At 33.6% G+C, this 25,209-nt stretch overlaps 2 protein-coding genes across 2 annotated transcripts in view; one reads left to right on the top strand and one right to left on the bottom strand.

Annotated features, from left to right (window-relative positions):
* PTPRQ (protein tyrosine phosphatase receptor type Q) overlaps positions 1-25,209 on the bottom strand; it is a gene marked incomplete at both ends in the record, with an annotated part of 195,373 nt that overhangs the window by 11,404 nt on the left and 158,760 nt on the right. The window contains 4 exons of the mRNA XM_082849998.1: positions 5,976-6,052; positions 10,997-11,087; positions 14,210-14,291; positions 14,945-14,971. Coding sequence (XP_082706124.1) covers positions 5,976-6,052; positions 10,997-11,087; positions 14,210-14,291; positions 14,945-14,971 — 277 coding nt within the window. The remainder of the gene's footprint in view (positions 1-5,975; positions 6,053-10,996; positions 11,088-14,209; positions 14,292-14,944; positions 14,972-25,209) is intronic.
* LIN7A (lin-7 homolog A, crumbs cell polarity complex component) overlaps positions 1-25,209 on the top strand; it is a 280,103-nt gene that overhangs the window by 240,238 nt on the left and 14,656 nt on the right. The window lies entirely within an intron of this gene.

The raw sequence follows: 25,209 nt of genomic DNA, 5'->3' as shown, positions 1-25,209 counted from the left end.
TTATAAAAACCTTGAGAATTAGAACTATTATTATCCTCATTTTAGAGAGGAAGATACTGAAGCTAAGGAATGTGAAGTAATGTGTGGAAGATTTCACAGTTGGTAAGGTAGTCTGAGTCCAGAGCCAGCGCTCTTACCCATTCCACTAAGTTACTGTCATATATTTAAAGATTGTGCAGATATTTTCATACTCTTTCTCCAAGAAACTACTTATCTATGTAAACTATGGCATTAGTAATTTTTCTCCAGAGCTCCAAACCAAGAGTAATGTGAATAATAAGAAGGTTCATTTAACTACTATAGGACCTGAGATTTGTCTCAACCCTATTATGATAGCTCTTGTAGATTTTATCAAGTTATTCTAAAACTCAGTCCATTCACCTGGAATGTAAGTATGCCACTTGAGTAATATCTGTGGATTTTTCTTAAAGAAAGGTACTGTATAAATAAAATATAGTAATGAAATTACATGTATTCCAAACATCAAAATATTTTGAGGAATGAGGATTAAAGGTGAATTTTATTTTTAAATTGGAATTGTCTCAGTAGCCAGAGAATATAGTATTACACTGAATAAATATACATTTTAAAGTTCAAGGGGCCCTAAAATCTAATCCAACCAGTGTATTTTACTTTAAAGAATAATGAGCTACTTGAGGTGATTTTTCCCAAAATCACCCAGTGACAGTGTCTGGTATAAAACCTTGAGTCTCTTAAATAAACTATATGCTAAAGCATTTCTATGTTTCCAGTCTCAGTTGAAATATATAATTATTTTACATTGTAAGGTTTTTTTTTTTTTAGGTTAAAAAAGTAATATATAGTCAGTGTAGAATGTTTGGAAAATTCAGAAAAATACATAATAGAATGTGGAATTAATCTGTAATCTCACTATCCATAATGAAGCACCATTAATATTTTAGTCACTTTCTCTGCAGACTTTTAAAATATGCACATTTCTCCATTCAAATAATATTTATGAAGGTCTACTGTGTGTCAGGCACTACTCTAGGAGCTGAGGATTCATCACTGACTAAAATTCCTACTCTCATTTATCTTATATTCTAGTTAGGGGAAATAGACATCAAGCCTATTAATAAGTCTGTTAAATAAACAATTTACATAGAGTTTTTAAAAGTGATGTGTTGTGAGAGAGAGTTTTCAGAAAATAGGGTGTTCAGAAAAGACTCATGGGTGAAATCTGAGGAAAGAACTGAAGCAGAAAGGGGGTAATCCCTTCAAGATCTGAAGGAAAAGTGTTCCAGGTAGAAAGTCAAGTATAACAGCATTAAAGGAGAAATGTGTCTGGAATGTTCTAAGAACAGCAAGTGGCTGGAATGAGGGGGACAGTAATAGAAGGTGACGTCAGAAAGAACAAGGGAGGGAGGACAATGGTGCTTTAGGTCCTAGAGTAGGTAATTATAAGACCTTGGATTTTACTCTGAATGATATGGAAAGCCTTTGAAAGATTTTGAACATACAGAGTATATGGTTTAAGAGTTTCATCCTGGTTTCTGTAAGACAAGCTGATATGGTTTAAAGGAGAAAGGAGGGAGAGTAGTTAGAAGTTTATTGCAACAATCCAACCAAGGGTTAGTTTGGGCGATAGCAATGGGGATTGTGAGAAGTGATAAAATCTGGATAAATTCTGAAGACAGAGCCAAGAGAATTTGCTTATGGATTGGATACTGGGTATAAGAAAAATAGAGAAGTCAATAATGATTCCAAATGAAGAAGGGGAAAACTTCAGGAAGAGCAGACTTAAAAAAAAATTTTTTTTTTTACTTAAGTATAGTTGATTTGCAATGTTGTGTTAGTTTCTGGTGTAAAGCAAAGTGATTCAGTTATACATATATAATATATATTCTTTTCCATATTCTTTTCCATTATGGTTTATTGCAGGATATTGAATATCATTCCCTGTGCTATACAGTAAGACCTTGTTGTTGTTTATCTGTTTTATAGATAGTACTTTATATCTGCTAATCCTGAATGCCTAATTTATCTGTCCCCTACCCCCTTTCCCCTTGGGTAACCATAAATTTGCTTTCTATGTCTGTGAGTCTGTTTCTGTTTTGTATATAAGATCATTTGTATCATATTTTAGATTGCACGTATAAGTGATATCATATGGTATTTCTGTCTTTTTCTTTCTCTTTCTGACTTACTTCACTTTCTCTTTCTGACTTACTTCACTTAGTATGACAATCTCTGGGTCCATCTATGTTGCTGCAAATAGCTTTTATTTCATTCTTTTTTGATGGTTGAGTAATATTCCCATGTATATATACACCATATCTTTATCCGTTCACCTGTCGATGGACATGTAGGTTGCTTCCATGTCTTGGTTATTGTAAATAGTGCTGCTATGAACATTGGGGTGCAAGTACCTTTTTGAATTAGAGTTTTCTCCAGATATATGCTCAGGAGTGGGATTGCTGGGTCATATGGTAACTCTATTTTTAGTTTTTTAAGGAAGCTCCATACTGTTTTCCATAGTGGCTGCACCAACTTACATTCCCACCAACAATGTAGTGGGTTCCCTTTTCTCCACACCCAGGATAAGCAGGTTAAAAGGAAAATCAAGAATTCATAATGGAAATATTAAACTTGAAATTCCTTTTGGATATTCAAGTGGCAATGTCATGGAGGCAACTGAGTATATGAGCTTGGAATTCAGAAAGAAGTCCAAACTAGAGACATAATTTCAAAGTAGTTAGCAAATAGATCTTACTTAAAATCACAAGAATGGTTGAGATTGTCAAAGAAATGAGTTTGGAAAGAAACAGTAAATTCAAGGATTGGGCTGTAGATAATTTCAGTGTTTGGTGGCCAAGGAGATAAGAGAGAACCAACGAGACTGAGATGAAAGTGTCAAAGCTGTAGATGGAAAATCGAGAGAATGGTGTCCTGGAAGCGTTTTAAGGGTGAGGACAATTAACTGTAATTGATCAATTTATAAAATGTTTCTCCTAGTTATTTGCATTTCCCTTTTTCAGGGATTCAGTGTCCTTTGGTACTATAATATTCTACCACAGTAGACGAAATCTGATGTTTCTGATACGATTACAGCTCCTTTGCATCATAGCCTTTAATCTTCAATCTCCAGCTATGGTAAAAGCTATCCTCAAATTGAAGTAATTTCAGGCATCTCAGGTTGACAGGAGAGATAATTTGGGGTGGTGGGTTGGGGTCTTATCCCATTACATAATGTTCTTATTGTTAGCTTTCTTGAAAACATTCCTAAAGTCACGTGTACAATTAGTGGTTGTTTACAAGGATGCAGTATCTATTTTCCTCCCTACCTCTCTCCCACAGTCCATCCTTAATCAACATTTTCCAGGCTCTCTTTGAGTCCTAGCTTCAGGAGCACAATTCCCAAGAAGAGCCAAGGGCAGAGAGATAAACATATAGTAATCTAATTACAGACCCAGGACTGGAGTTCCCAGTCTTAAAGTACATCCTTCAGACCACCTACTGGTCTTCCCTTTTCCCTTCTCCAGACTTCACTTTTTCTTTTCCATCTAAACACTAGTTATTTTGCTTTTTCTCTACCTTGCTCTATAGTTCTTTTCCCTTTTCCTCCAGCTTCCAAAGAAATAGGAATTCAGAGTCCATTTGTAGATGGCCTTTGTCTTTTGCTCCTGGAACAAGTGTTCATGAACTTTCAGATGGAGGTGCCATGGAACAAAAGTGGGGAGTTGGGGGAAACTGAGGCATCAAACATTCATTCTGAGAAATCTTCACTATTTCTGAGGTGAAGACTGCCTGAATTTGGGGATAGAGAAGTGAGAGGCCACTATGGTATTATGACTTTGTCTATTTCCATCTGTTCCTGACATCCCAGGCGAAGGAGATATCCCCAGAAGTAAAAGCAATACAGCATACTGCCCACTCCAATACTGAAACCTGCCTTAATATAAAGTGCTTTCCATCTGGGCCTGCTTACCATGTAGCTCAGTAATGGTTACGCGTATCATTACATATGGGTCATAGTGAATTTGCTGTAAACCTTATTATATTACATCACTTGACCACAGCAGAATATATATATATGTATTAATGTACTCAGATCTAGTTTATTGCTCATCCTGTATTGTGATCTTCTTATGGTTGTCTCCTGACAACTTATAATATTTAGAGGGAACACTGGGGGTTCATGAATATTCCTTTGTTTATGTGTGGTTCAGTTATACCTCCTAAAACTGTCTGGTTGCCTTCCTAATCATATTCATAACCTATACTGTCATCCCATAACTGGTTGAACATTATAGGATATAAGCTATTCATTTGTATCTACTTATTGGTGAATAAAAATGATACGAATTAATAGATCACTGATACAACAGTTTGTTCTTGCTCTGTTCTATGGTATCATAAAATACATGATCATTGTTTAAATTTAAATATCTAAATGTATATATGCCTCATTCTACAAATCAAAGTAAAACTTCTACATGCTATATTGTTTAGGATACAATTAAAATTGGTAAGCACAAGATTTCACCAAAATCTTTAGAAAAGAATTACATTTTCAGGGAAATCAACGATTTGATAAATGAATAAAATATACCATCACAATAGTAAATTTGGGTTTTCTTCAAAATAGATTTAAAGTTCTAGCACAAAAATGGGATGAAATTCAAAGGATGACTTATTAACCTCTGCAACCCCCCGTCACTTCTCCTATTAAGAAATCTTAAATGCTCCCATTGTTCACTTATTTCACAGTAAGATTCAATATATAATTGTAATTTTGGAGTAATTATCAACCAATATAAAATTCAGGATGAATTCTTCTTTTCCCCCTTAACAGAGTCTTGGGGAGAATGGGACATAGGACAGGTTATGTTTGATGTTGGGGAAAGGATGGAGCATCACATAAGCAGAGCCCCAGTGGGACCAAATGAAATGGCAGGCCTGGATGAGAAGACTGAATAAGGAAAAAATAAAACACCAGTGGGAGTGTGGGCAGTAGAGGGAACCTTCAGGTATCTGTAGAGTCATGATAAGAAGCACAGTTAACCTTGGTATGTATTAGAATTGAAGTCAGTGGTGAAAATGTAAGGGAACATATCTTGTTTTTATAAAACAACTGTGTATTTGAGTAGTTCAGTGATAGAATCATCTGCCTTAAGGAGGAAATAGGTGAATCAATGCCAAGATAGGCTAATATCTAATTACAAGTAATTTTTCAGAAAGATTTCCTGGGTGAATGGTTGGATTAAATAACCAGAAAAGCAGTTCCTACTCTCGGATTTCGTGATTTTGTCAACCCAAGTGGAGGTCTTGGGTGCATCTAAGGTTTCTGTGTACCTATGACAGTGGTGAGCATTGAGAGAACAAAAGAGCCATGGAGAAGGAGAGGGAGACATCCTTAAAACACTTTGGTTTATTCAACTTTCAATCCAATGCAGCAAGCATTTATTATCTGTGATGTGCAACATAGTATACTAGGCATGTCACAGTTCACCCCATGTTGCTTCACTTCAGATATGCTTGTTGAGTAGCTAACAATGGAGTGCACGTTCTGTAAGTAGCTGAGGATGAAAAGAACAAGGCATCATAGTTCCCTAGAAGGACTGAAAATCTAGAGGGGAGGAAGAGCATAATAGGTTTTTATACTATATGGACATGACTGTACATATGACTAATTCTTCTTTGAAAGAGAGGTTGGCCGACCTCATTGTGTACAGAGAATATTCTGACAAACGTAGGAAATAGTGGAAAGACCAGGGGATATGTAGCTAGAAGTTGTACGTCTGCCACTTACTAGTGAAATGATCGTTGGGTAAATTGCAATCTCTGTTTGGAACCTCCGTTTCCCCATGTATAAAATAGGGATACATAATGTTGTAAGGAACTGGTACATTAAATTCATAGAGGTTGTAATGAATTTCTTGTTTTAAATAGCTTGAAGAATAATACTGCAGTATTTATGTTTTATAAAAATATATATAAAAATAGCAACTTACAGAAACATAGCTGGCATTAATATAATCCGATCCTGGAATACTGGCATCAGCTATCAGTTTCACTCTGTTATTGTTATCTAGAAGAAAATATAAGAAATTAATGCTAATTCACTTTGCTACTTTCTTACTATAGCAGTAATAGAAAGAAGTTCATGATATAACATCAAAAATTACAGACGGCTGTAAAATTTTAAATAGAAATTCCCTCTTATTCCATATTTCTACTACCCAGAGACAATGACTATTAATATGTTCTTGTATTTATTTCCAGGATTTTCTATATATATTCATATAAAATTGACCACAGGTGGGCAATATACACACTATTCTGCAAAAATTTCTTATTTACCTGTATCTTTCCATATTAGCATAAACAACAATATCTAGCTCATTACTTTAAAAAGCCATATAGTATTTCAGTGCTTGAATGTAACATACTTATTGAGCTCTTTAGGGTGATTTAAACTCATCTCATTTTGTTATTATAAAAAGCTGAATAAACATAACTGGGCTTTTTGCACATATGTAGGCGTCTATTTGTAGAATACATTACCAGCAGTAAAATTCCCAAATCATATTGTGCATCTCAAATTTTGAAAGATACTGACAAATTGTTCTCAAGTTATATCATATCACTCTGAACAAAAGTGCTTGAACAGTTTGAACAATTTTCCTCTTACTTTCACTGCCATATTATTAAACATTTTAATTTATGACCTTTTGATAGTTACAAATTGATGTCTCCTAATATTTATATTGATTTTCTTAAATATGAGTGAAATTGAGCTTCTTTGCTTATGCCTTGGCCATTTTAAATACATTTTCTATTAATTACATTTTCATATGATACTATTTTTCTAAAAATATACTAAGAATGTTTTACATGTATTGAATTTTTCTTTTAGTTTGTCATTTGTCTTTGCCTCTATCTATTAATCAGTTTATCTGCTAGCTACCTTGCCATAGATAAAATTTATATATTTTATAATCAAATTTCTCATTATTTTTCATTATGGCTTCACTGTGGCTTCTTGTGTGATATATACAAAGGTCTTTGTCACACCAATATTCTTATTTTCACAAATTCATTCATAGTTCCTTCTGGGACGTTAATAGGGTTTTCTGCTTTTGTTTTAAATATTTTGATTTTTGATCCATTGGGCTTTTTTTTCTTTTGAAACAGAATGAGGTAAAATCTACCTTTATTGTTTGTTTGTTTGTTAACATTTGGAACAACAAATAGTCCATCCTTACTCCCTTGTTCAAAACACCACTTTTATCACACACTAGTTTTCCCTATGTGTTTAGGTCTATTTCTGGACCATTTATACTCTTCCCTTAATTTATCTGCCTATTCTTTCTTTAATACCAAACTTTTAATTATTATTTTTTAGACTTTTAAGGTATGGCAAAATTAGATAACCTTTACACATTACTTTTCTTCAAAGAAAAGTATCAAAAATTATTTTTTCCTGAGAATTTTTACTGAGTTGGTATTATAATTGAAATGTCCAGTGCTAATTTTAACTAGACAAGGGAATGATATCTATTACTATTACTACTTATCTATTACTACTTATCTATTACTACTTATCTATTACTACTTAATTATTTTGAAGGTTTTTTGTTTGTTTTGTTTTGTTTTTAATCTTAATGGGAAGGCACTCAGTATTGAAGGAAAAATAGGTAAATGTGGGTTTGTGTTTGAATTACAGATGATCTATCTACCATTTATGGCATTGGGTGAATTGCTTAACTTCTCCGTTCCTTTGTTACCTCAGCTATAATATATAGTTATATTTATTTTGTAGAATCCTCTGAGGAAAACTTATACGAAAGCTTATAGAACTCATAAAGCTGTATAGAACACAAAACACGTTCTTATGTTCTTAAAATTAAGCACGTTGTATGTTAAATGACTTTGCTGTACCAATAGTAATCATAATGACCTGACCAATGTGTTTGAATCTAAAGAAGGGGGATTGTTCAAGCAAATTTATGTGAATGATTTATATCCCAAAGATTTTGAATTTGGTATGATCTGCCTATTTTAATGACATTGTGGCCAGTCATGTAACTAAGGAAGGGAAGCCATCAGATTTCTATTCACTCGATATGCCTGCTTATAACTGAGTCAACAGCAAGCTAAACTTTTCTTCATGGTGTTGGAACACTTCTGAAGGTCATAGTGTCCTGTCAAAGACTTGGAAATCTCTTCTGCACGCATTTGCTGCTAATTCTAGTATCTTAAAGCCCTGTAAGCTAATATCTTCTAAATGCACTGTGATATTTGAAATCCTATTTCCTACATTACTCAGGGGAAACAATGAATCTCACTTAGCTGGCTCAAGCTAAAATTCAGACTCTATTAAATGAATTCACTCTCTACGGGAGAAAAAAAACATTTCAGCTTTATGGCTTCTCTGCAAGCACAATGGGAGAATGTATTTAGTTTAAACATTTCATTTTCTTGTTCCACGTATATGTGGGCAGGGGCGAGGGTCTGTTTGTCCATATAGGCAGAAGTGAGTTTATAGCTTGTCTTCCAACCGAGGTTAGGGAAGTAGGTTTATCATCTCCAGACCGTAGACTCTAAGGGCCTGTTACTAAATTTTTTTCACCCAGAAAGTTAGAGGCTTTTAAAAATGAGCAGTCTGTTGATTACTAACAATCATAAGAACTAATATTTAGGAGAGCTTCCTGTGTTCTGGTATTGGGCAAAGTGATTTACATGGTTATTTCATCTACTCCTGAAAGTTAGGAGGTCGACACCACTAAATAATATGTCCAGTCACTAAAGTAGTTAGTAGGTAAACAGAACTGCAGCCCAGGAAGTTTGATTAGAGCCCACATGGTTTTAGTCATTTTACTATACAGCAGGCAGTATGTATTAGTTGAACTAATAAATTATTCTAATAATATTCTTGAAAAATATAACATTCTTCCTAACAAAATTATTTCTTATAGGACCTCCAACTCTTTAAGAGGACACTTAAGAAAAAGCTTTCCCCTAAAAATCCATTAAAGGATATTGGATGTGGATGTAGTATATTATTAGAAAAATTACCATAAGTTTTCTGTACTGAAATCAAGAAGAAAGCAGAATACAATTGGACATTATCCATTTGACTCTAGAAAAGGCGAAAAACATGCATGCATAGCTTTTAATATTCCAAAACGTCCTTGGTTTACAACATAATTCCATCACTAGTTATTTTTTGTCTTAGCTTTAGATATCTGGATAATCTTACCCCTCAGTTCTTGTTTTAAGGATGTCTGTTTAGTTATATTGACCACTCGTATTCACTTCTTATGCTGTAAGAGCTAGCAAGCTAGCATTATGTGACTTTTCCTATGGCCATTATGTGAACCCAGAAAATAATGCACTGAGATCTTAATAATAAAAGATTGAAATGACACATTTTTTAAGATGTCTAACATATCAAATTTTTATATATATTTTTAAGTCAGATACTCTTTAGTCTTTGGAAATAAGTTAGATATATCTGATTTACTTATATATAGTGATACACATTACTTCAGCCAAATACACAATTGTAAATAAATATTAAATATTCCACAGTAACTGTCCTTCAATCACACTATAGTACTTGTTTTCACAGAATATCACTAAGTAATCATGAAGCAGAGAGTCTGAAGGAAATTTAGGTATAGATGAATATAAAAACATGAGAATTTCCGTATCTCTTAAATTTATGATGCACCCAACTCAAGTTAACTCTCTGAAAGGGAAAACAAAAGGACTTATTAAGAAAGGTCATGCCCCAGGAATGGAGAGATGTAATACTAACATTCCTTATTTCCTACAATGATGTCTTATTTGTCAACTTACTCTTAAAGTCATTTACCTTTGATTTGTTTTGTTCCAGGAAGGATTTTAGGTGATTAAAGCTATTTGTATTTTCATCCTTTTCTAATTCTTGGGAATTAACAGATTCCGTTAGATTACTACCTGCTATATCATGTTTCCCTAAATTTGTTTACTTCATGACTCTAATTCTAGAATAACAGAATATGGTCCATTTCTTCCTATCCATATCCTTATGATTTTACATTCTGTGATTACACCCTTCTTTAAGTCTGTGTCTTTCTAGACAGAAGAGTTCAATTCATATATATATATGGAATTTTCCCCAATACAGTTTTGAAAAGGCATAGAACATAGAAAAATATATATATACTAACTCTAAAATTAGGAATATTTTAAAACTCTAGATTTTGAAACAATACTATTTCAGAGCTTAACAAATACCACTTTTAATTTCATATATAAAAATGTATTGAATCAGAATATAGTTAGTAGGAATATCTGTTGAAAAAAATATATCAAACATATAGCTATTATTAGCAGAGGAATGTTATTTTTTTTCACATCACTGCTAAGTCTTAAAGCAATAATATGGTTTTTTATTTCACATCAGTAGACATTCTTTTTAATGACATAAGGAATAATAACAGTGTACCATGTAAGATGGTTTCTTTTCTTATTGACTGAAAAATGAAGCCATGTTCACTGTGGTAAGGCACAAGCCCGCCTCCTTTGTAAAACCAATCCTGGTAAGCATACCTTTACTCTGATCTTCAGTGAATATTTTGCAATGCATTTTTTATATTCCTTAACAAAGCACTGCCATGCTTTTAAGAAAACTAATGCACAAAGTTATGTGTGAACTTTCTCTTTTCATTTGAGAACTAGGTCTGTAGGAAGATATTAGAAAGGTTCGTTACTTGGGTTAAATTACAAAGCTAAGAAACTACTAGGTCTACAGTTTCTTACACCTGCATGAGTAAACCTTGTGTGAATAAGCTGAAAACCATGTACATTAACTTTAATAAATATTAACAAAGCAAAAGAGATACAATTTAACAGCTGCTAATAAAATGCATTATTATAATCCAATTAATATGTAATATATATTTAAGAAAAAATGCTAAAATGCATTTTGCTCTCATTTGAAAATGTTTCATTATCTAAAACCAGAAATAGTATGTACACATACATGGTTTTATGTTTGGAAAGCGGTTTTTTGCTCTGTTCCAAGGCAGATCAGCATCAGTGGAAGAAAGATCCTGAAGAAATTTTGGTAATTCCTGTGGATTGAAGTCATTGCAAAGTTTAGATTTATTTCAGAGGTAAACAAGAAGTTCTGCTTAGTAAAAGACTATTCTTTATTCTAAATCCTTTTACTTTTAAAATGACAACACTTCTCATAACTGCAGAAGCAAGGTCAAATTAACAGTAATGCACTTATATGAACTTTCACTGAAAATTCCTGAATAGAATTGATTAGTTGAGCTACTGCTTTCTCTGGCATAATTTCTTTGCCCTTTGGGAAGCTCTGAGGTGCAGCAACCATGTTAGTAATTCCTTTCATAATTTACTAATGGTTTTGTCAAATACACACTGTGTATTATTTAATATTTTAATGTCTACTTAGTAGGGTAAGGGAGTTGGTGATTTATTTTTTGTTTTTTCTCGTCAGGCAGTGTGATTTCACGCCTATTAATTGGTACAACATTGGTCAGTTTGTGAGAAAATGTCAAAGGTCAATTCCTGTTCTTAGTGGGCATTGTTAAATCGATAGTGGAATGCAAAGGTGTGATAAAGAATTATCAGAGGAAGGGTCAAGATCTGTTATTGACATTTTGGTGAAAAATCACGATATAATCCATTCATCATAAAGCTGGTGCAAGAAAATGTGTTCATTATTTTGTTGAGCTGATGATTTACATTTATGAAATTTATAGTTTTCCATATTAGAAATGCCTCAATTTACCAAATTCCTTAAAAAGTGTTAAAACCGTGGGGTTTTGCAATTTTTTCCCACTTTATTATAAAGGATTTCTTTTAATTGGATAATTTTCCCTTCTCCCTTATTTTTCTTCCAAGAGAATTCTGGACAGTATTTTATGAGTGTGTATGTGTTAGAGAAGAGGGACAGTGTTAATAAGCATCTGAATTCTGGCGTTTTGGCACTAAAGGCTTAGAAAAAAAATTTTTAACCATGTGAGGAATCCTAGAACAGCTTCCTTGTGTCAGGTTTTGGGAGTATATGTCAGCATATTTATAAGAGACAAAGAAATAGAGGGGGAAAAGAAGATGAATTGGAATCACCTGAAAAGTGGTACCTATTTTTCTGTAGTTACAGAAGTTTCCATTTATAGATTTAAATGATTATGGCCTTGATAATTAATACCCAATTACTAGGTTGACTGTTTGGATAGTAATGTTACACTCAGTGGTCTTATTCTTATCAGAGCACACAGGGCCTCAACCAACCTTTCCTATTTAGCTTTCTCCTACGGTTCCCAGTTTTTAGTGGGATCACAGATGAGTGGAACTGCTTTGCATCCTTATGTTTTTGCATTCATTCTCTCTCTCTAGAATACCTTTCCCCCTTTATATACTTATTGGACTTCTGCTCCATCCTAAAGTTCATCTGGCAGGTCACCTTTTTGTAGAGTCTTTTCTGACAGCTATCCAAACAGAGTTGATCCTCACTTCTTTCTGCATAGCTCCATCATGATACGGTGTCATTTGGGTTTTTTTTTTAATACATGTCTGCAGTTCTTCTTCATCATTTGAACTTCTTTATGAAATCATCACTATGATGGCAAATAGTTGTGCCAGCCACTATTCTTAGTATTACACACATTCAATCGGTTTAGTATTCACAATTCAACAAGATAGATACAGTATTTTACAAATGAGGACACTGAACAACAGAGAGTTTAAGTGATTTACCCAAGGTCACTTAGCTGTTTAAGTGTTGAATTCATATATATCAATACCTGTCACGTAGTGGAGCTTATTAATATTTAAGGTATAAGCGAATATGACCTGAGTTACAAGTTTTATCAAACATATGCATCAGATATGCATTTGTTTATTAAAACAGTTAAAAAATACAGCACTAGAACTAAAAGCAATTAAAAAAACCATGTTCCTTACATGTGAATATACATTTACCTAATATATACAACCTATATATTTATATAAAAACACCCAAGTACTTAAAACCATGATCTCCAAAAAAGTTAAACTAGAAGCTTTCTCATTATAATATATGAGAAAATGTTATTGCTAATAAAACTTTTCATCTACTCAGTCATGTATAATGTTAACTATATTCACTCCTATTCTAATGAAACTACCCTTTTGTTCCTGAAAAACTGACAGTTCTTGCTGCATAAATGCTAAGAAGAGTTTTATGGTACCACTGATTTTGTTAAAACCAGACCAATATTACTTAAGATGCATAACCAAAAGCTGTAGGAAATACCATTAATCTTCTCACATTTTTTGTAATTATTTCCTGAGAGACTGAAATATTACAATCCTGAATTATTCAAGCCAATTGTTTTTGTTCACACACTAAAAGTTCATGAAAAACTAGAAATAAAGTTTTTGGTAACATTTAGAAATCTGTTTTATTTTTATAATACAAAATAAGTTAGGAAAGAGCCTCACAAGTTTTAAAATAGCTTGTAGACTAACACATGCCTTATGTTTTAATGTAATTTCAACTTTATGGATATATAAGATGCTAAAAGCAATAAAATTAATCTTAACTTTCAAAAAGTGTAAAAGTAACAAGTTCTTAACTTCATATATTCTCCATAACGTGATACTGCATTTATTCCATGGTCACTTAAGTAATACCTGTGTTTTATAGGCTTCTTTTTATCTGTTTTTTATTTTTGGAAAGTTCTAAAAATAACATTTTTTAAATAATTTCTGGAAACATCAAGTTCTGTTCTCAGGTTCATCTATACCACTAACATAAACTAAGCAGGCAAATATGAAATGGAATTATTTAGTTTCTAAATCTAAAACAGTTATTTAAATATAAAGCCACATTTACGGTACCACCCAAACCTCGTACACACACAAAACCTGATGCATACAGCATTCTATAGTTGCATGTACATCTGGGTGAGAGAGCAAAGAAGAAACAGGGCCAGGCTGCCCTTGCTGGGGAGGTCTCTGATCCGGAGCACCTTTTTCTGACACAGTAGGTGAATAATTCTGTTCAGGTTGCACCAGAGGCTGCCCAGTGTAATGTTACTATCCAAACAATCAACCTGGTAATTGGGTATTGATTATCAAGGCCAGAGTCCTTCATGGCCTTGCAAGCTTAAACTGGACATGAAATGTGACACATGAAACGACTGGAGGTCTGGCAATGTTGTGACAACTGCTAGTAACATACCGAAAATTCTTCTTGAAACTTTAGGTTGTTGTTTGTGCAAAGCTCTTCAACATGTTGCAGAAAGGATTTCTTGCTTATCGGCCTCCAAGCAAAGAAAGGTATAAAATGGAGTCATGTTAGGTTGAGTTCTTTTCCTTTAGCCTGGGCACTCTCTTTACAGTTGACAAGTTAGAGGACAAGGGACATTTCAAAAGCACACAGCCCTTTAAAGTCACTCTGTCATATTTACAAAATTAGCTTCCCCCTTTAAGTTCACTTTCTTTGTATTTCATGGTATAAAAATCCTTCAAATTTTAAGTGACTTTAAATGAATGATTTAACATTTTAATGAAGAAAGTTTTTCAAGCAAATGTAAGGGCATAAAGTCATCATTGAATCCTAAAACACATAAAACCTCTTTGTCATACAGAAAACATTTTATACGTTACAAGGTTTTAGAAGATATAAAATATTGCAGTGACCTCATTCTCGTAACGACATGGTTTTTAAACCCTAAGGAGTTTAAATATCCCTGTATTACTTCCCAAGCTAAAATACAGACATGCAGGCTTCACCCCAGAGAGAGAGAAAGCATTTCTCCAGTTACCATGCAATTAGTCATGCTTTTATGATTTATATCCAGCTTGGAGGTTTTTCTAACAAACATACAAAAAAGGAACCACACATTGAGATTCATCAAATCAGGGAATCCAGAGTTGATACTCAGAAAGAAGAAAAGATATTTAACAAACTTACTTGATGGATTTTCTATAACTAAGTAACCTGCAACAGAGATTGTGTTAAATGGATTATGAGTTGAGGGTACAGCTCCTTCTGAAAGAGTTTTAGATTAAAATCAGAAAAACAGGGTAAATCAGTAATATATAATATGCTATGCCTTTAATTGATATTTGATCATTATTTTAAATTCTATATCATTTTTGAAATTATATTATTTGGACCCAAATATGGCCAGATAATAATTTGGCTTCTTTCTCAAGCTAAGAAGGTACTATTTTATATTGTTAGGCATTTGGGGCATTACGTCAAAAACAGGTCACTTTTTAATATATTGCATAGTATTTATTGGTCTAAAAAAGTTAATGTGAATTAAATTTTTTTCTTTGTTCATAAAAAGTGCTAAATCAGGGAGGGTGAATCTTTGAAAAATGACATCAAATTGCCTAAGTCTTGTTTCATGAGTGAGTTTTCATGAATATATAACCATAAAAAATGACAATCATTTCAATTACTTTGGATATACATATCTTTTGTGGCAGTTCATTGGTCAAGTTATTTATACTCTGAAAAAAATTGAAATAATTTTTAACAGCTAAATAGACTATGCAACACACAAATTCAGAGATGGGTACATCTTTAATAACATTTGTCATGCACAACAAATTAGCACTGCAAAAAAACACAAAAGGCACAAAGTATGATGAAATAAAATGAAGAACATGTACCTTTATCAAAGTTTTTAATTTTAAATATTATTAGAGATGATTTCACTGTATTTCTTAAGTGACAGATATTTACAAGAGGATATGGTTTTTGAAGTAAAGGACAAATGAAAAAAATTAGATGGAAAGATGTGGCTTAAATACTTTGAAAATGGTCACAGATGTGTGTGTTCAATGAAGAAAACGTGAGTCAAAAGAGTGTATTTCATTACAACACAGGAATTGGTGAAAAATATGGAGGTGCTGGAGCAACTATTATGAAGAAGAGTGGTAGAATTCTTGGTTAATGCTATAGGTGTCCCCAAGCAGAAGGAAGTATCTCTCAGCTCCTCAGGGTATAACCTAGTACAGCAACATAGCATAGCATAGAATCATAGGTTAGAGCAAAGTCTCGGTGGATGAGCTTGTGGGCTTCTCACAATACCCTAGAGTGATTCTAAGGAGGCACCAGAGAAATTCTGACTCTAACTAGATTGATATGGAGATGCCTGAATGGGATATTGAATCAGAAGAATCCTTAATTTGGGGACAGGAAAACAGAGTGTATGAATTGGAGGGCCTGGAAAGACTTCTGACACATGCAGTGGGGACTAAGGCAGCAAGCAATCCCCGTTGAAAATAATTACGCCTCAGCAAAGACCAGCAAGAAAAAAAGACAACCATGAGCCAGACACACACTACCCAAGACCCTGAAGATGCCTGATGCCCCAGTGTTCCTATGCCATGATATTCCTCAGAAATAGGAAAGGAACGAAGGTCAGGTTGGGCAAATATTAATGAATTGAGCTTAAGATAGAAATGAATGAGATACTTGAATTAGCAAGATCATTTTCCCTGCTACCACGCAGAAATGGGAATGCTTGAGTTAAGTGGAGATCACTTTTATAACAGGGAACATTATTGAGTTTGTGATTGGTGAAATTCAAACACTACATCTGCTTTAATGACAGCCATCCTATAGTGGGGAGATTCTCTTTTCCCAGAGGATCCAGGATTATTTGAGGTAGTACTGGCAAAAATATTTTTACTGTGCTATCTAGAACCTGAAATAGAGCTAGTTTGTAGAGCAAGAAATAGCTAAAGCACGAGATTATTATTCATATCCTTGTTCAACTTTCATTAATGTTCTATTCTCTCATTTAGAAATTATGATTAATACCTTTTAGTCAATTTCATTTCAGTGAAGAACTCCACAGAAGGTTGCTTTTATTTTACTATTATTATTTTATTTTGCATTTGAAAGATCTCTCTAGAGATACTGATTTTAAACCATAACTGGCTAACTATTGGATTTGGGTGGATATTTGTGAATTATTTTCTTAAAAAATACAATGCCCTTTGAAAAATGGTTTCAAATACCTGATCCAACAATTACCAGCTATATTATCTTGAGCAAGTCACTTAATCTTTCTTAGTTCCTAATTTAGAAAATAGGGCAAATATATGTAAATCAAGCTCATGTATGTAAAATGCTAGGAAACGCCCACCCCTGGCTTTGGAAGCAGTACGTAAATGTTAGTTACTATCATTAGTATTAAAATTGCTATTTCTAGTTTTATTGAACTCAAGTTCCTCCTACTGATCTGTTCTACAATTGATACTGATATAATGATTTTTTTTTTGTTTCCAAAAGAATAAATTTTACTCAAAACTGGGAAGACTAGATTGCACTAAATGAAGCAGCAAGATTTCCTATGGTATTCTTCCTAATCAGAGTCCCAGAATAAACAGTGATCACAAATATTTCAAAGCCACGTTTGGTTTTCTAGTTCTCAATTCAAATTCTAAATAAATCCCTAATAATATAAAGGCTGTAATAATTGTTTTCATATTATCCTGTGAAAGCATTTCTAATCATGCCTGCATTTTTTACATTATTCCTTATAACTACCCTTCACATTACCCTGTTTGTACTCCAGATATTTTCACTATCAGTTTCTTCTACCGTTCCAGGTGTTTCCCCACAACCAGATTTTCCTGATTGCTTAATGGCTGATTCAAATGTTAACTCCCCCATGGACCTTACCCTGTTCAGTTACAGAGAAAATCATTTCTTCCTTCTATGAAACTAAATTTCTATGGACAAATCATCTTCCACCTTCTGTTATGGCTATATAAAAGTACATGTATTAAGGACACGTATTGAGATTCATGTGTGCTTGAAGGCAGGGGCAGGATTAACACTTGGCTTACTACAAGTCCCTCATAAACTTATTCGTAGTAGACAGTGAATAAATCATTGTTAAATATAAAATTGTGGATGAATTCAGACTAAGATACATAGTAAGCTAAATACAACTGCTCTGATTATTATGAGAGGATATCTGAATTAAATGAATTTTCCACAAAAGTATTAAGTGATTGAGAATTCTCAGGAGATCCTACTCAAAGGTTTAAATAAGTATGATCAATAGATGCATCAATAAACAGTATACAGGTCTAAACAAAGCCATATCAGATCCTCTCACATTAGAAGTTAACAGGTGCTAGATACTTAGGAAATTACATGAACAATAGAGTCACTCTTGTCTAGACAAGTAATTAAAAAAACAGGTTTTAAAAAATAAGATCTGTTTGGCTTTATGTATTTATTTTTCAGTATCACTGTTTATCTAAACCCAATCACTTTACATAAGCTGTTCTTCACACTTGTATTTACATAATGTGAGAAACGAGGCTTCTAACAGTCTGTTTTTATGTAATTTTCCAGTCTATGCTTATCTCACAGTTATGTGTGAACTGAAATCAAAATACCTATCTGGAAAGCTTAAATAGAGAAGACATTTTGGCATAAATGACCTGTTTCAAATAAAAGTTAGTTTTTTTCTTGTTTTTGTCTGTAGTCTCCATGTCATTGTCTTGATTCTTAGCCTCATATTGTATATTTTTCTCTTAACTAGTGGCTGCATTCTAAATTTTATTTTTCTTTGAAGTTTTAAAGTTTTGTTTGTAAACAGGAGAAAATAGTAATGTGGACAATTTATGCAGGGAATTAGAAAAGAAGGTGGCATATAATATGAAGAAAATGCATTGACTTGTTACTGATGAAGCAATTAAATTCCTTTAAGAAAAATTATTTGGTTAGATAAGCATAAAAAAACCTCATAGAAATTAATGTGTATGAAAATCAACAATGTTATTTCAGGAGTGCTATTTTCAAATAAAGTGATCTATGGAGACACTCAAAGAGACGCAAAAAACTTTCTATTAATATTTTTAAAAACTTAAAAAATTGTTACATGGAGAGCATGTTAGACTGGTATAGTCCTCTTATTTTATTCACTTACAGTACAACAGTGAAGGATACTGTCAAATCATATTCAGTTCATTAGTGTATAAATCAATTTGGGAATTGTTCAGATTTCAGTAAGATAACTGACCACTTTCCAATATGAAGGGCTAAACACTTTTTATTACATGAATCTTAGCTTAAATCCTGTGCCCTTTTGTTGAAAAGGGTATTATTTCATGTCTGGGCTCATTTTTTTTTTCAAAGTCTATCAAAAACTTAAATTCCGCTCAGATTACTCTTGATAGATCCAGAGAGGAACCATTTATTTATGTTGGCAGTGGTGATTGAAGACCATATTGTCACAGAGACTGAGCTTTACCTCAAGGTCAATTAGTTGAAATCTATAGGGAATTAAAATATAGTGCAAATAGAGAGCCATAGATGATAGCCTATAGATGAGCAGCTTAAATCAGCATTACCAGTGGAATAAGACAAATTGAGAAACAGTGTTTTCTACTTAACTGGTTAAGTTAGGTTAAAAAGAAAAGAACCTCAAATTTTATTGCCTTAATGTAAAAATCTGTATTTGTCACACTAACATGTACTTCATATTCAACTAAAAATGTTTGAAGAATCTTTCTGGTAAAACATGTTAACTGATCTTTCCAAGTTTTGTAAAATATTGAGTGTGAGGTTTTTAGTTTATATATTTCAATTCATTATTCCAACGTTTACATTTATTTCTACAATGATATTCTGTTACTTATCCAAAGCATTTACTGTAATGCTTTCAAAGGGATCTTAATTTTTGTTTTTTTCTATTGTTTTTATTTGTTATAGGCTTTCAAATAGTATCCTTTCAGACCCTCCTCCTTTCTTTTATCAAATCACCAATGACTTTTCTCTGGTCCTCAATACAAATTAAAAATATTATCCCAACCAGTGGCTAGTATTATACAGCTGACTCAAACTTCACCTTATAAGGTAAACATGCCACCTGAATAAGTAGTAATGCAGTATTTTTCTTATTATCTAGAAAAATAATCAATTAGTAAAGGCTATCTAAGTAGTTCCTCAGCATGTCTCTTGATATCTGTAAGGACAAATAGGTTTTAAGGGAGCTTAGCTCTTTGAAGGGCAGCTCGTTAGAGGCAGTGCCCCGTCCTTTTTCATCACAGTATTTCCAGTGCCCGGCATTTGTAGGTACCCAACTGATAGTTCTTTTATTCAAACAAGGTGAAATGGTCTTTTAAATACATATAGAAGAGCAACATTCTTGCTGACGTCAAAGAGGTGAGGTAAGATTCCCAGGGTGGCAAGAGTTGAATTTTCCTTATTACTGAAGCCTCTCCACATTAGCACATGTGAAACCAAATTCTTGACAGATTCTTATTTTGTAAACCATGTATTCTAAATTAAAACTGTGGTCATAAACCTAGCTACCTCCGGGGCAATAGGGCAGAAGCAGTAGAGAGGATGAAGACACTGCCAACAGCTGTGTGAAGAGATGGGCAGAGGTTCTTAGTGAGGGGACCTAATGAAGAGGAGACAGATGACATAACAACATTTAAAAAGAAGTCTTGCCAGGCAGGTAAGCACAGAAATTCCTCTGTCAGGGGTTAGAAGGTGACCTCAAAAAACTAGATTTGAAAGAAAACTACATCTATTTTGACAAATGTGATTTATGTAGAGGTGTTTAAAGGTTCTGATTAACCTGAACTATTAAGTTTAGTTCTATCAAAGTAGAAGCTCTGACTGAGCGGGACACTGTTCACTGATTCCAGGGGAAGAAAATGTGGCGATTGAAGAGATACAGCGAGGGTTCGATAAAAATGGAAGCATTTTTCTCTGAGGTTAGCTATGATTCCAAAATGCTAAAGGTGATTAGAGTAGAAAAGGGCCTGGCTTCCTCTGTTTTAATCACGCTGAGTACTATTCACGGTCAAATGTCAGGAGTCTTGGCCCCATCCCATCCAGCCTTGCGGCTCATGGGACTAACTCTGCTGTAGTAGATCTGGGATTTTGAAATCAAATGCATTTTCACTCTCTGCCTCCATTCATATCCTTTACATGAAGAAATTGAGTATCTCTGGGGCACTCAATCAATTGTTGGGTCCCTGCTAATGCTGACATTTTGCTATGCTACCTTCAGAATCTATACAGCAATTTTTATCCTAGGATACAAAAGGCATTTCTGGGCATTAGGGCGATGCCTGAAAGCCTGCACAGTTGGCCATCCATTGGTCAGGACAGAAGTCAAATTTCTATGAAATGTGCTGCTCAGTATATGCCCCAGAGTCAGAGAACAGGGAATGTCATTGTCTTAGGTCCTTACAGATTAGCACCTGCAGTAGTTGAAATGAGCTTGTGTGAAGTGTGAACCCAGACTCCACCCATCAGACAGAGAACTCAACTCTTGTGTCATCGTAATAGGACAAGAAGCATGTGAAGAAATCTAGGTAAAAACTTACTTTACTATCAAAGTTAACACAACATGATAACACAGCAAATTCTTATGACATGCACATTGCAAGTCAATGTGCATTTTGATAAGGTTAACTTTACCATATCAATAGCATGCAATATCATAGAGGACACTTAGTAAGTAGAAAGTTTAGAGTATTTTGTTTTACAGTTTTTTGGGCTTTGGAAAAAATAGCACATTAACCAACAGCACTTCATATCTTGTATTTTAAAATATAGAGCACACCACCTGAAAAGATTAAAATAATCACAGCAGAGCTCTGCATCACCACAGTAACTTACTGGATGACAAAAATCTCCTTTCGTCTAAAGAAAAATGAAGAGTATCTGGAAGTAAAGATTCATTATTTATTTAGTATAAAAACACACTGCAGTATTTTTGCTTTGCTGCTATAAGAACATGAGCAGTAAATATCTTAAATTTCGTTCTACTGTAGGACATTTCTTGTCCCAAATTCACATTTTGTCCAGACATTTCTTATTTGGATTCACGTATTTTTGCCATTGCTTGCAAAATAGTTAAGACAGAAGTAAAATTAATGACCAGAATCTGTCAAAGAACTGATGGCAATTAACATGCTAACAATTCTACAAAGAATTTCATATATCAGTCAAATTTTATGTATTCTTACTGAAGTCACAAGAATTGTACTACTATTTTCCAGTTTCTGCAAGATTGAACCTACACTAAAATGCCATCATTCCTTTGCCCCATATCACTAGAGAATAAGTAATTCAAAAGAAGCAGTTCTTCCCTTAGAATCATTCTCTGTATAGAAAATGCTACTTGAAGAAGGATGTCATGGGCCCTTGTCTTTTTAAGTGGGTTTATATTGATTTAATCTAGTATGCTTCAGAGTTAAAAGGTGTATGTTGATACTTCAGAATCAAACTGACCTGGGATCATCTTGGCTGTCCTATTTACTAGGTGCATGACCTTGGACAGTTACCTAAATTCTCTAGGCATCTTTTATTTTCATCTGTAAAGTGGGGATAAGAGTACCTACCACAAATGATTGAATGAGTTGGGTGAGATCATTACATACAAAATTTAACAAATAGTAATTGCTCATAAACAGTAGCAGTTACTATGTTAGCAAACCCTGGACGTGAAAGTAGACTGGGGTCATTCTTAATTTTACAGCTATTATAAATAACAATAATAATACCAAATGTATTCTGATTTACAGTTTACAAAACACATTCATAGGATTCTTTTGAATGGTAAGCTTCCTGAAGGCATATATATTTAATAAAAATTTGACATGCAAATTTCTAAAGTTATTGAAGAAAGAAAGATACTCTTAAAATAGCCAATCAGTTGTTTGCTTCATTTTGTTGAGAATTTTAATTCCATTCATGATTACTGGGTTGGGCCTTGAGTCTTAACATAATGCACCATTACATTCACTCAACTAAAATAGGCAAGATAATTAGTATGGAATGATGCCTAAAATTTGGGGGAAAAAATTGAGGACTGGAAGAAAAGGAGTATCTGTCAAGTAAGAATAGTAGGGACATTGATCAATATTATTTTTTTTCTGATTTAGTCACTGAAAGAAACAAAACTTCCAACTTAAGTGTAGAAAGGAGACAGTGAAAAATAAAAAATTTTTAGCCAGTAGTATCTTTATCTTCTGAAAATTTTGTTGGGTTATTTAATTTTAAGTTTTATAACTCTCTTGGGAAGGTAATCTGTGTCACAGTTAAATTAGTTAAAAACAAACCACAGGGCCGGCTAGGCTCAGCAATGTTTTTGCCTTTTAAATTATATCTTTATTCTTTTAAACTTTCCCAAGAGTTTAATCCTAGATTTAATATAGGATTTATTTTGTAGAAGTATAGATAATCTATACAATTAAAATACTAGATTTTTTTCAACTTCATTGGATCTTTTTTAATTGAAGTATGGTTGAATTACAATGTTATGTTAGTTTCAGGCGTACAGCACAGTGATTCCATTTTATATGTGTGTGTATATGTATATATATTTTTTCAGATTCCTTTCCCTTAGAGATTATTACAAAATATTGAGTATATTTCCCTGTGCTATACTGTAGGTCCTTGTTGGTTATCTATTTTATATATCGTAGTGTGTATATGTTAATCCCAAACTCCTCATTTATCCTTCACCCCTTCCTTTCCCCTTTGGTAACCCTAAGTTTGTTTCTATATCTGTGAGTCTATTTCTGTTTTGTAAATAAGTTCACTTGAATCTTTTTTTTTAGATTCCACATGTAAGCGATATCATATGATATTTGTCTTTGACTTACTTCACTTAGTGTGAAAATCTCTAGCTCCATCCATATTGCACCAGATGGCATTATGTGGTTCTTTTTTATGGCTGAGTAATATTCCATTGTATGTATATGTGTGTGTGTGTGTGTATATATATATATATATATATATATATATATATATATATATATATATATATGGCACATCTTCTTTATCCATTCATCTATTGATGGAAATTTAGGTTGCTTCCATGTCTCAACTATTGTAAATAGTGCTGCTATGAACACTGGGGTGCATGTTATCTTTTCAAATTGGAGTTTTCTCTGGATATATGCCCAGGAGTGGGATTGCTGGGTCATATGGTTACTCTAGCTTTATTTTTTTAAGGAACCCTCCATACTGTTCTCCATAGTGGCTGCACCAATTTACATTCCCACCAACAGTGTAGGAGGGTTCTCTTTTCTCCACACCCTCTCCAGCATTTATTGCTTGTAGATTTTTTGATGATGGCCATTCTGACTGGTGTGAGGTGATACCTCATTGAAGTTTTGATTTGCATTTCTCTAATAGTTATTGATGCTGAGCATCTTTTCATGTGCCTCTTGGCCATCTGTATGTCTTCTTTGGAGAAATGTCTATTTAGACCATCTGCCCATTTTTTGATTGGTTTTTTGATACTGAGCTGCATGAGCTGTTTGTATATTTTGGAGATTAATCCCTTGTGGGTCACTTTGTTTGCAAATATTTTCTCCCATTCTGTGGGTTGTCTTTTTGTTTTGTTTATGGTTTCCTTTGATGTGCAAAAGCTTTTAAGTTTAATTAGGTCCCATTTGTTTATTTTTGTTTCTATTTCCATTACTGTAGAAGGTGGATCAAAAAAGATACTGCTGTGATTTGTGTCAGAGAGTGTTCTGCCTATGTTTTGCAACTCTGCTCTAAGAGTTTTATAGCATCCGGCCTTACATTTAGGCTTTCAGTCCATTCTGAGGTTTGTGTGTGTGTGTGTGTGTGTGTGTGTGTGTGTGTGTGTATGCTGTTAGAGAGTGTTCTAATTTCATTCTGTTACATGTAGCTGTCCAGTTTTCCCAGCACCACTTACTGAAGAGACTATCTTTTCTTCATTGTATATTCTTGCCTCCTTCATCATAGATTAGTTGACCAAAGATGAGTGGGCTTATCTTTGGACTTTCTGTCCTGTTCCACTGATCTATAATTGTTTTTGTGCCAGTACCATACTGTTTTGATGACTGTACCTTTGTAGTATAGTATGAAGTCAGGGAGTCTGATTCCTCCAGCTCCATTTTTCTTTCTCAAGATTGCTTTGGCTATTCGGGGCCTTTTGTGTTTCCATACGAATTGTAAATTTGTTTGCTCTAGTTTGTGAAAAATGCCATTCATGATTTGATAGGGATTGCATTGAATCTGTAGATTGCCTTGGGTAGTATAGTCATTTTGACAATATTGATTCTTCCAATCCAAGAATATGGTATATGTTTCCATCTGTTTGTGTCATCTTCAGTTTCTTTCATCAGTGTCTTATAGTTTTCAGAGTACAGGTCTTTTGTCTCCTTAGGTAGGTTTATTCCTAGGTATTTTATTCTTCT

The sequence above is a fragment of the Leucopleurus acutus genome (assembly GCF_964270905.1).
Source record: "Leucopleurus acutus genome assembly, chromosome: 11".
Classification (NCBI taxonomy): domain Eukaryota; kingdom Metazoa; phylum Chordata; class Mammalia; order Artiodactyla; family Delphinidae; genus Leucopleurus; species Leucopleurus acutus.
This window is presented reverse-complemented; position numbering and strand designations above follow the sequence as displayed.